This window comes from Pleurodeles waltl, chromosome 9 (genome assembly GCF_031143425.1).
Source record: "Pleurodeles waltl isolate 20211129_DDA chromosome 9, aPleWal1.hap1.20221129, whole genome shotgun sequence".
NCBI classification, from domain to species: Eukaryota; Metazoa; Chordata; class Amphibia; order Caudata; family Salamandridae; genus Pleurodeles; species Pleurodeles waltl.
The window spans coordinates 613,700,201-613,712,650 of NC_090448.1; the positions used below are offsets into that span (position 1 = coordinate 613,700,201).

At 42.9% G+C, this 12,450-nt stretch overlaps 1 protein-coding gene across 1 annotated transcript in view; it reads left to right on the forward strand.

The window, feature by feature from the left end:
• The window catches only part of WDR62 (WD repeat domain 62), a gene marked incomplete at its 5' end in the record, with an annotated part of 926,258 nt that overhangs the window by 499,623 nt on the left and 414,185 nt on the right, over positions 1-12,450 (forward strand). The window contains one exon of the mRNA XM_069207611.1: positions 7,880-7,983. Coding sequence (XP_069063712.1) covers positions 7,880-7,983 — 104 coding nt within the window. The remainder of the gene's footprint in view (positions 1-7,879; positions 7,984-12,450) is intronic.

Sequence of the window (12,450 nt, forward strand, 5' to 3'; positions counted from 1 at the left end):
GTGAGAGGGGCATCAGAATTAAATATTCAGTTGCCTGACCCAACAACATTGGTGATTTTAGAGACGCTTCAACAACGGGTGACATTCAGACCCCTCCTACCCCAAGTTTTGAGATTATTGGAACCAGCAGTCTAACTGTTCTTTACGCCAGCTGCAGCAACATCAACTTTTTCGAAGCTCCAGAAAAAATTGAGACCTCTGGAGCAGGACTTGTTATTTCCATGTGCTGATCCTTCCCCTGTTTCAGTGGTCATTCTAGCTTAGCTGCAGCAAAGGTGCATTCTACCACTCCTTCGTCTTGAGTTCCTCCGGACGAGGAGAGTAAGAAACTTGATTCTGTGGGACACAAGACTTGTGGTATGGTGGCCACTACAATAAAGGCAGCGAGTGCATCTGCCTTGCTGGGCAGATATGATAGGGCCTAATGGGACTCCTTGCAGCAGTTTGCAGATCACCTCCCGAAAGACCAAAGGGAAGATTTCCTCGAAGTGGTGAATGAGGGCATGATGGTCTCCAACAAAGTAATTAGTGCTGCTGCAAACTGTTCACTGCTTGCAGCATGGATAGTCCCATGAATTGGCCCTTAAAAGGCATTCTTGGCTTAATTTAACAGCACTAGTATCCCAGAAGCAGATCCGTCATCTACCCTTTTCAGGCAGTACCTTATTCAGCAGCAATACCGATGATGAAATGGCTAGGATGTAAACCTAAATCAGGACTTTAAGGCAATGGGTTTTAAAAAGCGCAAGGAACAACACGTACATGCTTATAAGTCGAATGATCAACAGTGAGAGAAGTATCATCTATCCTTGGCTCTGTTGCATAGTTCATTTTTTCTGGCTCCGAACGTTTGTCTCCACATGAGACCACTTCAAGAATGTCTGGAGAATCAGTGAGATCATTATTACAGAAATTGAAAGGACAAGATCGCACTCTCTCCCAAATCAAAACAGTCCCTAAAATGGTGGTGTTCACTGAACAATCTCCTGCAAGAGATGTCTTTTCATCAGGATGTTCCCTCATACAGTAGTAACAGATGTCTCTCTGTCAGGTTGGAGAACGCATATGGATTATCCTCAAACCAGGGAACATGTTCTCCAAGGGAAATAACTTATTACATCAATCTCCTTGAGCTGCGAGCAGTTCACCTAGCGCTGAAGGCTTTTCTCCCGTCCTTCAGGACGAAATCCCTGCTTGTCCAGACTGAGAACACAACAATGTACTTACTATTTGAGTAAGCAAGGGGGAAACAAGGTCCAGGCCATTGTCTCACAAAACCCATACAGTTTGGAATTGTTTTATAACCAGAGACCTGAGAATCACTGGAACTCATCTTTCAAAACCGCAAAATGTTTATGCAGACTCCCTAAGCAGGGCTCTTCAGAAACCCACAATTGGGTTCTTCACGACTAGGTTGTACAAAGCATCTTCAGCAGGTGGGGTTCTCCCATAGATGTATTTGCAACCGCAGGAAAAAAAAATCACAAACTCCATCTTGAGTTATTACCAACCAGGGTCGCTGGAGAATGCCCAATGGATCGACTGGTAGAGAAATGTCTCTAAATTTTCCTCCAATCCCCCTGAATCCATCAGTTCTCATCAAACTGTCTTGCTCGAGTGCCAGATTCATCTGGGTAGCTCTAGAATGGCCCTGACAATGGTGGTTCACAGGCCTTCTCCACATGTTGCCTGGCCTACATGTGAAGCTGTTGTGTAGACCCAACCTTCTTATGAAGTTTGGATGTGAGATGGTTCATCCCAATCTCTTCTCTTTGAGTTTGGCAGCATGACTCCTGAGCTAGAACAATTTGGGCATTTGAATCTTCCACAAGAATGCTTAAACATTTTCAGGGAGGTTAACGGCCATCAACACATTAAGCTTATTCATTTATATAGAAGAATTCGGTTTCTGGTGTTCTGGCAAGAACTTTGATCCAACAAAGTGCCAAGAAAAAGCGATTCGTCCATGTTTGCTATATCTGGCCATATCAGGCTTATAGTTCTCTTCTATTTAAGTTAATTTGGTGGTAATTACAGCCTACAAGAAATGTCTTCACAAACGGCTTTATTTCAAAATTCCTGTTAAGGACTTTTTGGAGGATTTGAAAAAGGCTTTTTCTCCAATGCCCCATCCATCCCCTTCCCAGGAATTTAACATAGCCCTTTCATATCTCATGCATGTACTTTTTGAGATGTTTTATAAATCCTCATAGCAACAACTTTATTGGAAAGCTGATTCTGAGTAGCTATCACATCAGCCCATAGGGTTAGTGAGGTCCAGGTGTTATGTTCTCACAAACTATATACAGTCTTTCATAATGGCAAAGTAGTATTGAGGATTCATTTGAAATTCTTACCTGAAATGGTTTAGGATTTTTACAATAAGCAGTCCATCTCCTTGCCTACTTCCTTTCAACAAACCTCCACTCCAGCTGAAAGAACTCTCCATACTTTAGATGACAAGCAAGTCTTAAAATTCAATCTAGACAAAAAAAGGAATATCTGCAAGTTGAACCAATTGTTCGTAAACTATATGCCGGTCCGTACAGGTTTAGCCATGTCTAATCAGTCTATATCCCGATGGATAGCGTCTTGCATTCTGGTATCCTGTATGGTACCAGAAAGCAAAAAAGGTTCTGTCTGGTAGAGCCAATGCATATTCCACTAGGGGAAACCAGCTACAGCTGCTTTAATGAGGAATATACCAGTCGCTCAAATATATAAAGCGGCTATGTGGAGATCTGTTCACATTCTACCAAACATTATTGTTAAGACTCAGATGCTAGGACAGCCCTTTCTGAGAAATGTGTCCGCTTCCTCTGGTCTGTGGGTCGTCTCGGTTTCCTTTCCACCGCAGTTTGTGAGGATGTGCTTGCTACTCTGTTCAAGTGCTTATAGCTATCAATGGAGATTCCCTGAAAGGGAATCTCTACTATTGATTCTTGTTGTCTCGAATGTCCCTTCTGGAATGTTACAGAACTTCTTAGGGTCCTCTGCCTCCCATGGGTCCTCCCATGCTCTGTTTTAAACTTAACAAAGAAACATCACCTTTCATGTTTCCTCCTATGATCATAAAGCCGAGTGTTTAAAAAACTTGCTCTCAGCGCAATGGCAGAGATAAGTGTGTGGTAAGGAACGAACTGCTAACGCGTCCCTTTATGTTAATTTATTACACATTAGGACTCATTTTAGCCCAATGAATCTTTTGACCCAGTTGAGAGACACCGTAGGACGAGATAGCTGATCAATATATCAATCAATATATCAATAATGTCATCAATATTTATCACAACAATATGTTCCACTTTAGTCAAAGTCATTAATCAATTCAATGACGCTACCATGACCTTTCAGCCATGAATAACCACACCAGTTTAATAGAATTTTTATTAATTTTATTCCCTATTGGTTACAATCTACGAGCAAAAGAGTTAATCTCAAAACCAAGAAGCATAATAGCATAGTCACGAAATGGCAGCTGTGATAAGATTGCATTAATGCAAGAATCACAAACATCAGAACATAGCACAGCGTAAACATAAATCAAGATTAGCAGCGTGTCAAATATGCGTCAGTTCAACATAGCACAATGTCAGTCATTTGTCTGTTTGCGTCTGTTTTGGTAAACCCTGTCCTAACCACTAATTAGCATTCGCATGTTGGGCTTCATGCAAAACAATTTAGAACACCAATTTGGAAAACATCTAGCTATGGTCTCTGTCAAAACAAGCAGTTGGTACCTAGAAAGGAAAAGCAAATGGACAAATCACAATTGCATTGTCATAATTACCCTCCAAAGAATAGGTCAGCGCACAGGTTCAGTCTTCGTCTTCAGGACATCAGTCAAATCGCCATCAGTCAGGACTCAAATAATGGGCATAAGGGACATTTCCCTCATAAGGAGGAAAAGTGTAAATGGGCAGTCTATGGGTGAGGATATTTTAATAAGTCTCAAGTCACCAATCAGAGTAACACAGTTTCTGGATAAAATCAATAGCATTCCCTAACTCACTCTCTCGACCTCTCTGTGACATGGGTTTTTATCCCTTTTTCGTAGTACATTCCCCCAAAATTCTATTGGACGCTTGCTATACCCCACTATCTTTAACCTATTAAATCTGACATTAGGTAATCCCAATCTTCACCCCATATTTGTTTTACAAGTTTTTGATTGGTCTTCGTAATTGACGACTTCAGAGGTGGCACACCCGGCGTTACTTCATCTCCTGGTAATTCTTTGTACATCTTTTGGTCAGCAGTTCTTTGTCGTCCCCGGTTTGAATGACCTTGTACATTACATTAATCTACACTTGTTTCAATATATTATTACATTCATTCCAGAGCACCGAAGATGTGCCTGGGAACGGATTTAACATGGTTACATTCATCTTCCAAGCTTGAAGAAAAAGAACATTGTAGGGTCATGGCCCCTCGTGAGTCAGCACACTGAAAAACAGAAAATGCATTTAATATGAGAGCCGAGCAGCTAAACTGCAGCTCACGCTAACTTAAGGCCTATGAGTATATTCAATACGGTTTTAATAATGCAAAGGTTAATATAAGCTTAATTGAACATAACATAAACATTTCATTCATCGTTATTAGTTTGCGTATACATTGGTGGCCACAATTCAAGTGCATGTTTAAGCAAGATCGCTATTATTATAGTTTCTATGCGGCATCATTACACATTAATATATAAACGTTTCATGTTAATATAGATTATATAAGCTACACTCTCTCAAACCCATTACAGGTGGAAGGATAACTGTCCCATTATACTTGTTAATCAGGAGATACAAATTTCGACAAGTTTGTATTACAACTTCCAACAGTAGGTCACAAGCAGGAATTCTCATAAGTTGCTCAGCCCATTACCCACCCAGAAATTGGTGAAAAAATCTACCACGGTTTTCTAACCTGCCAACTTGTTAAAAAGCAAGCACTTGCAAGGCCAACAGGTCGTGCCTTTTAGACTTCTAAAGCAGAACTATTGACTTTAAAAGTTATCAATGCCGATGCTTTTCAGCATTGACAAAGAGGCAAAAAATGCTTTCTGTTACTGCTGTTCAGCATCCGCAAATAAGAAGTGCTGCCATATTGTATGTGTGCATGCATCATCAAATGCGCACATTTACACCATGAAGCATGGCGGGCTAGTGTGATAGTTTATACACACACACACACATGCAGCACAAATACAGCATTAGGCAGCCCACCATAAAATTTTATTTTAAATATTATTAATCAATCTGAGATGGCGCACACCATTATTGGAGCAGTACATAAAAAATGCATGCACAAAAGCATGTTTTGAAAAAGGAGCATTCGGCAGCAAATTAAAGCTGCTGGACTGTCCACAATTATTATTATTATTTTTTTAACAGGTGAACACTCTGATGTAAGGAGTGGAGATCAACATGGAGTGGTGGGGCAGCAACGGAGGGACATGTGGCAGAGAGGGAGGTAAACATAATTAGAAGGAAATAAAAGCTAGGGAGGAGGGGGAACGCAGTGGATGGGCTGGGCCAAGGGAAGCAACACTGACCATGTGGGGCAGTTATTTGATGTGGGAAGCAGCTCTTGACACCGAGCAAGGAAGTGCTCCCACGCCTAATGCTGAGATAAAATAAAAAAGTAGTTTCCAGAATACAAGCAGGTGAAGGAAACCAGTCATAAAATCAGAACATATTTACACACAAGTGTTCCATATGCGGAGCAAACAAAGAATACTGAGGACATCCATTGAATAAAAAACAAGAAACTAAAATAGACAGGAAAGGCATCCAAACAAAAGCTGGGAGCTGACCTAAAGCCCTCTATATGCGGATTGTTCAGTACATTAGTAACAAAAAGTTATTCAACTGCAGACATCTAAAGCTGTTTCTAGGCAAGACCTTAAGAGAGCCTACTACCAAACATCATCAAAAAAATATTTCTGCACTATTTTCTACTGCAGATATGGTTTGGTATGAGACTGAGTAACTGACCACTGGAGATCCCGTTTATCATTTCTGCACAGGTAAACCACGTTTATTTAGTGCAACAGTGTTTCACATTTAGTAGTTGAATCTGAACTTCATTGTCAGACCTAATAATGCTCAGAAATCCGCTATCATTCCAAACACATGTTTAGGGTAACTGCATTACAGTCAGCTTGAGCAGAGAGAGTAAACATTGCTGTTAGAATAAAATGGGCTTCGCACATGATGCAAATTCAGGGCTTATGTTCTTTTTCTACTCATCCTTGTCTTTACACAAACTTTTGACACGGTGAACAAGAATTGAGCATAGCTTAAACTATGAAACTGCTGTTTAACTCGTGCTTACATCTAATTGGGTGCGGCTGAAAGGCTAGGGCTGTGACTTTCATTACCAAATACATTTTAACAATGACTGGAATGGGGTTGTCCCTAATGCCCATGCCCTTCAGTCATTATATAGCACACATGGGTACCGTTTGGTTGTTGGGTGTTCCTTGCTCCTGAAAGTTGGGGCCGTCATGTACGGCAGCTGCTTCTTGCAGAAGATACCATCTAGATCAAATGCAGTTAAACCTCTTGTGATGCCAAGATATCCTACGTTTCTTTTGAGGACCGAGTCATTTTTTGGGGAAATAAAAAGTCAAACTCTCATCGACACTTAAGGAAATGTTACAATTAACACAGTTCCTGTGTAAAATTGCCTGGATCAAGAAACTATGTAGCCACAACCTTCTTTAATCAGATCTAAAATCCCAAGCCACTCTGTTCGGTTTTGCAATGAATAACATTTACACAAACCTAGTAGTGTGTCTATTTCCCCCTTGATTGCTGTGGTTTGCTCTATTTTTTTTTTCTGACGTTGATTATTATACTTCTGTTTTCGACGCGAGTCGTGTAAAATACCTGGCATGTAACTTTGTCTACTCTAATTTGTTATCTTTTTACGAGTGAAATAGCGGTACCTCAGTCTTGACTAGATTTGACATTTGGCCCTGGCTGTCCTGTCTTATTATTGTTAAAAGTAGCCTATGCTGAATACATGTTCTGAATTCACAGTATAAACAAGTCTCCTTGAAGAACCTTATTTGGGGATAAGTGTTTTCCCACTAGTCTGCAGCATACAGATATCGTCTTGATTAAGTGATTATATATTTAAATCATGTGTGCCTCTGGTACGAACAATCTTTGGCCTAAAAAATGAAATAAAAGACCAGGAAATCTGACTTAATTCAGCAGTTGTGTGGATGGTATTAACCTGAAGAAATGGGTAAATTTGATGCATCAGTCATTTAGACCTGAGGTCTTTCTCTCTGTATCCTTTGTGGGATAGTACCCCGTACATTTCTTGCTTTAATAATGAAAATCTGGACTTTTTCATGGTCTAAAAGGTTGCATGCATACACTGTTAAAAAAGCATGGATTACAGCAGCATGGAAAACGTTTCTGCAGTGCCACTTTGGCAGCTTCGATTTTAAACGTTGAATTGTAAGAAGAAAACCAATATGTATCATAACAAAGTTTACCAAAGGGGCAAAAACTTCTTCACTACGGGGTCCTATGTTGAGTAATATGTGACCCTCCTTAAATGCCAATCTTCGAGCACGTGTATATTTTTTAAAAATATATTTGATTTGCAAGGGCAGTTCCTCAAACTTTTTGTGAAGTTCTTAAAATTACTTTTATCAGTATGACAAATTATTACACAGTTTACCCCGCCGAGCTCTCTTACTTGTATTGATTTTTCAGATTGGTATTGAGGTGTGATTTGCCTGATGGAACACATTGACATTGAGCACTTTTTCTATTCCTCGCAACTTTAGCATCCCTGGTAATATTTGTAAATTTGTGATTTGGCACACAGAAAATAAAAAGGGATAAATGTTTATATATTTCAGTGGATATCATGTTCTTGTGGCGCATTCAAAATACGTTTGTGATGAGAAAGGAGATGGTTGTGTACCTGACAGTCATCCCGCAAATGTGGATCACCCGCACCAAGGTAAACTGATGAACTGTCATATTGTGTACTTTATTTTTTTGTTTTTATAAGCACAACATCATGTAATATGTAATGACAGTTGTTGTACACAGAAATTCTGTTTGTAGTTCAAAGTACAGTCGCAACACATGACAGCTTCCTCAGTATTCGTGAATCTAATAAAGAATCTAAAATTAGCAGTGGCATTATACAGAAAAATTGTCTATTGGAATTCCTGAAGCAGAAATCTGACTTTTTCTCAGTCTTCCTGTCTTTTCTTTTCTTTTTCTTTTTGTGCACTTGCATTTCTAGAATTTTGGAATCTTTGGGCACTGACAGCGTGATTAACATCACTCAATGAGCATGTTCTAACTCTAAAGAACAAGTTACTTACATTAGGTAATGCCTTATTCTGTAGAGACACTATCTTGCCTATATTCCTTACTTAAAATAATCCCCAGGTGTCAAACTGGGTCCGGACATTTTTTGAGCAGCACCCCTGCTTACTGGTAGGCGGCGTTGTTCTGCTCAGCATCGGCTGTACCTCTATATGCAGGACCCTGGTGTGCTGATGTCCATTCCTTTCGCAACTTTCCACGCCAGGTACGTGTAAGCCAACATGAAAACTGACCATTGGTGTAAAAAAAAAAAAAAAAAAAACTAAAGCCCAGTTAAGGGTGTCCATTACACTGGAATGGGCTCAGAGAGTGAGGAGGATGGGAGGGTTTTAAGGAATCAGGGGCTAGATAACTGGTAGATACTAAGGCATCACCAAAGGTAAGTAACTTGTTTATCTGCTAGAGACTTATTTCCACAGATTCCTTACCTTTGATTTAGGTACTCAAGCTATGCTTTCCAGGATACAGGTCTGCGAAGCCAATTTTAAATTAAAACATCCTGTAGGATTGAACTGGCATAGTAACTGTCACAACAAACCTTACTGTCCAGACAGTATTGTTTAGTAAACGTGTTTAAAGATGCCCACGTTACTGTCTGACAGCTGTCCAGGAGTTGGCTTCTTGACCATTACATAGCAGATCGTGATGCAGAGCACTATCCATCTTGAAATGGTCCATTTCTGCATGGCCTTCCCTTTTTTAGCTCCTACAAACACCAGGAAGAGTTGCTCATCCACCAAGAAAACTTTTGTGTGTTCAAGGTAGAACAGTAGCACTCTTTTATTTTTTTGTCCAGACGGTAGAGCCTCTCCTCCTCTTTGGAGGGGTGAGGTGGAACAAATGAGATATACAGGAAGACTTTCTGGTGTACATGGAAGGGAGTCACAACCTTCGGAAGGAAGGAGGCACATGTTCAGAGGACCAGCTTGTTCGGGTAGACAGTGGTGTATGGAGGATGAGCAGAGAGTGAATGCAATTTACTGACCCTCCTGGCTGATGTTATGGCCACTAGAAAGCCAGTTTTGATAGTCAGAAGCCTAAGAGGGCAATTGTGCAGAGGCTCAAAAGGTGCTCGCATCAAGAAGGTTGAGAACAAGATTCTGATCCCACTGGGGCATGATGAATGATTGGGGAAGGGGGGGGGGGGGGAGGCATGCGCTGTAAGCCTTTAAGAAACTTAGACACAACAGAGAAAGAAGGTTGGTCCGTGTGCACAGAGCAGAGCTCTGGTGGGGTAACAATAGAGTAAACACAAGAATGTTGTGTTGGATAAAGGGCAGAAAGGCGGTCAATGTTATGGGAAGTGCACTATGTCACAAACTTATCCTGGCGGAAGACATATAGACATGGTGGAGGTAAGCTTTGCTGCCAGAATATAACATTACAGACTTCGGGAGGAAGGTCGAAAGCTCTCCACAGTCGCTGCTCAGCCTCTGTGTATGAAGGTGGAGGGTGCACAGGTTTGGGTGCAGAAATCTTCCCCTGTTGTTGGGACAGTAGATCACCCTCGAAGAAGCAGCCGGATTGGAGGAACGATGGTCACGCTAAACAACTCGGGTGCCAGACTCTCTGTGCCCTATCCAGAGCCACAAGAATACCTTGGGCCTGGTAGTTCCTGATCTTCTTGAGAACACTGGGCACGAATGATTTTGGCAGAAAGGCATACAAGAGGCTGGAGCGCCTCAACGAAAAGAATCTCTGAGCAAGAGTTGCCTTGGAAACTCCAGCGCGCAAAACCACTGACAATGTTCTTGGTGGTGGCAAACAGATTTAACCAAGGATCTTCCCAATGCTGAAGGAGTTCTTGCACCACCTCCGTATGGAGATGCCATTCGTGATCCGCTAAGCATCTTCTGCTGAGTTTGTCCTCTCTGGTGTTTAGAGAGCCCACCAGGTTTTGAACCATCAGGGAAATGCCCTGGCCTTCCAGCCATATGAAGAGATGTATAGGCTGTTGGCAAGAGGTCCACGACCCCACCCACACTGTTATTTTCAGTACTACATGACTGTGGTGTTCTCTGTGAACACCTGCACCAACCTTTCCAGATCGAAGGAAGAAAGGCTTTCAGGGCCAAGCAAAATTGCCTGAAGCTTTAAAAGGTTGATGTGGAGCTTGCACTCGGCCAGAGTCCTCTGATCTCCACCTCTCCCACATGGCTACCCGCCCCATCCCAGAAGTGACGCATCTGTCACCACAGTCAACACTGGCTGGGGGAGGGAGAGGGGTCAGCCACTGACTCAATCGATGTTCATCAGCCACTCCTGCAGTTCTTTCGCAGTTTCCTTGGAGATCTGATACATGTTGGAGAGATACCCTTGACGCTGCGCCCACTGGGACTTCAGGTCCCTCTTCAGAGCCTGCATATTCCAATGGGCATTAGTAACAAGCAAGATACAGTAGGCCTTGAGGGCTGGCATCCTCAAAGTTAGTCTCACTGAAATCCTGGATTAAGGCTGAAACATCGGTCTTGTAGCCTGAATATTCTGGACTTGCTGCTCAGGAGAATAGGCCCGAAAGAGGATGAGAAGATGCAGGTCTACATTAGTACGAGGGCCTCAGTTCTTCTTGGGCACCAGAAAGTAGCGGTGATAGCAACAACAACCTACTTCTGATGCAGCCACACTCTATGGGTCCCTTGACCAAGAGAGCCAGCACTTTCTGACGGACCAAGGAAAGGTGGTCCTGTCAGATGGGAGTAAGTCGGTGGAGAGGCACTCACAAAAGTGAGTGAGTAGCCCCTTTGTACGATTTGCAAAACCCAGCGGTCTGATGTTACTGACCGCCAGTAGTGCAGGTTAAAGCGCACCCGGTCACCCACTGGATGGCCATGATGGGCGGAGGACAAACTAAAGGCGCTTGGAGGCGGTGGCTGCTGGGGTGGGGGGCTGGGAGCATATGGATGTGATTGGAGACCCCTTCTTTGGCCACAAACAGGGTGGAAGATGGACTAAGAGTGACGGGGAGCCACAGACAACGCCAAGGGTCTGGCTGTAGCCCTGCTGCCCTTAAAGTGCTCAAGCGCTGAGACTGCCTTCTCTCCCAAAAGACAAGTCATTAAAGGGCATGCCCATGAGTGAGTCTTGGGATTCCCCTGAAAAAACAGTTCTCAGCCAGGCGTTGCACTGCAAGGAAACTGCTGATAAACTCTCTGTACCCAGCAAGTCGGTTGTGTCAAGACCACATCGTATGGTGAACTTTGCTGCATCTTTCCCACCAGCAATAGCTTGGGAGAGTATGGGTCTGGCCTGCTCTGAGACCATAGAGAGCAACTAAAGCCAACACTGTATAGAAATATCGTCCCAAAAGGCATGCAGTGTTGACTGACTGCAGTGCAAGGCTGGCTGAAGAAAACATTCTTTTGCCAAAGATATCCAGCCTCTTGTATTAAATATCTGGTGAAGTGCTAGGGAATGTGCCGGGGTTAATCCTAGATGTGGAGGCTTGGACCACCAAGATCTTCGGAGTAGGATGCTGGATAAGGAAACTAAGATCCCCAGGAGCAGGGCAATGGTGGCAGGCAATCCTCCTATGCACAGGAGCACTTATGTAGGGCTTGGACCTGGCCGCGCACAAGACATCAGTATGTGCTTCATTTAAAGAGAGTAAAGGTTTGGTGGGGCGAAGGTTGGCTGAAGCACCTCCCACAAGATGCCTGTTTTAACTTAAACCTTTAGCTGTCCACGGTATAACACCTCAGCTGCGCACCACCATAGCAAAAGAGGCTCCCTCATCCGTAGCTTTGGTAGGAAGAGCGACCAAGTCAGTGTTGGGCCAAGTGTCTAACCCCCTGACCCCTGCCTGTTCCTCGTACCAGTTGTCTTTGTTCACATCTGTTGGTTGCTGGTGTCCATAAGGGTCCTCACATCATTCCCATCTGACTCTCTATCCAGGCCTGTCCGTTTTGGTCTGGAGAGAATGGTTCCAGACTGCACCAGAACAGGCGTTGGTTGTTTCTCATCCGGCTGCATGTCGGAGTCGAGAATGGCAATGGGGGTGGCGTTGCGATGGGATGTCATCAGCACTGTAGCAGACACGAGGAAGGTCTCTGTCTCACTGGCAACTCTGCTCTGGATCCAACAAGGGATCCAT